Source organism: Emiliania huxleyi (assembly GCF_000372725.1).
Source record: "Emiliania huxleyi CCMP1516 unplaced genomic scaffold EMIHUscaffold_8511, whole genome shotgun sequence".
Classification (NCBI taxonomy): domain Eukaryota; phylum Haptophyta; order Isochrysidales; family Noelaerhabdaceae; genus Emiliania; species Emiliania huxleyi.
In genome coordinates this window covers 1-1,250 of record NW_005195649.1, presented here as the reverse complement: position 1 = coordinate 1,250, position 1,250 = coordinate 1, and the positions used below count along the sequence as shown (strand labels likewise).

At 70.4% G+C, this 1,250-nt stretch overlaps 1 protein-coding gene across 1 annotated transcript; it reads right to left on the bottom strand.

Moving 5' to 3' along the window:
- Positions 1 to 92: 92 nt before the first annotated feature.
- On the bottom strand, positions 93 to 1,144 carry EMIHUDRAFT_125202 (hypothetical protein; the record flags this gene model as incomplete). Its single annotated transcript, XM_005758615.1, has 3 exons — positions 93 to 172; positions 506 to 585; positions 1,004 to 1,144. Coding segments are annotated over 3 exons (301 nt in total), but the record flags the coding sequence as incomplete, so codon positions are not given.
- Positions 1,145 to 1,250: the final 106 nt, after the last annotated feature.

Below are 1,250 nucleotides of genomic sequence, written 5' to 3'. Positions count from 1 at the left end.
TGTGCACAGAAAGAGGTGGAGAGAGAGAGGGAGAGAGAAAAGAGGTGGGGCGTGGAGAGGGAGGGAGGGAGGGGGAGGGGGGGCTCGCTCACCCTTTGCCGCAAACTCAAGGATGAGGTAGATGCGCGTCTGGTCGTAAAAGTAGCCGTACAGCCGCAGGATGTTTGGGTGCCTGGCGGGGCCGCGGGGCGTCGGGGGGGGGGGGCGTAGCGAGGCAGCGAGAGAGCCGACGTGCGGGCTGTGCCGCGCTGCATGCTTTGGGTAATCTCGGGTAATCTCGGGTAATCTCGGGTAATCTCGGGTAATCTCGGGTAATCTTGGGCGGGCTGACGCGCTGCATGCTTTGGGGAGAGGGGTGGAGAGCGCCCGGACTGTCTGCTGCGACGGTTGCGTGCTGCTGACGGCCAGCCACTGCTTTGCAAGAGGGGTTGGCGGGCAGCCCCCCCCCCCCCCTTCCCCCGAGGGCGTGGCGGGCGTGGCGGGCGTGCACGGGCGTGGCGCGCACCTCAGGTGCGCCTGGATCTCGATCTCCCTCCGCAGCTGGTGCTCGACGCCAGCCTTGGTGAGCTGGCTCTTGAAGAGCACCTGGAGAGGCGGGGAGAGGCGGGGAGAGGCGGGGAGGGGCGGGGAGATGTGGGGAGGTGCGGGGAGATGCGGTGAGCTGGCTCTCGAAGCAGCATCTGGGCAGGGCCATGCGAGTGCTGCATCGAGTGCTGCATCGGCGAGGGGCTGAGGGCGGGCCGCAGGCCGTGGGGAGTGCTGCTGCTGCGGGGCGTCGGCGCAGTGCCGTGGCCGCTCTCCGAGGGCTGCTGGTCCCATGGGCGAGTGCGGGCTGGGGGGGAGAGGCATCTCCATCGGCGAGGCGGCGGGGGTCGGGAGGCGGGCGGCGCGGCCGAGGCGGGCGGGGAGCGGCCGGCGGGGAGGGGGCTGGCGGCCGCCCGGTCCCTGCCCATGTGGTTGCAGCAAGTGCAGCAACCTCGGACACTCTCGGACCCTCTCGGACCCTCTCGGGCGCCTTGAGCGCGACGATGAAGTGCGTCTTCTTCTCGCGCGCGAGGTACACCTTGCCGAACTTGCCGTTGCCCAGCGGCTTGCCGATGTCAAAGTCGTTGAGCGACCACTGCTTCTTCGGCGTCCGGGAGCCCTGCGAGAGAGGGGCGCCGCCGCGTGTTGCGGCGTGTGCGCGGGCTGCGCGGCTGCCGGCGCCGCGGCGCGAGTGCAGATGGCGACAACGGGAGGCGGAGAGGGCG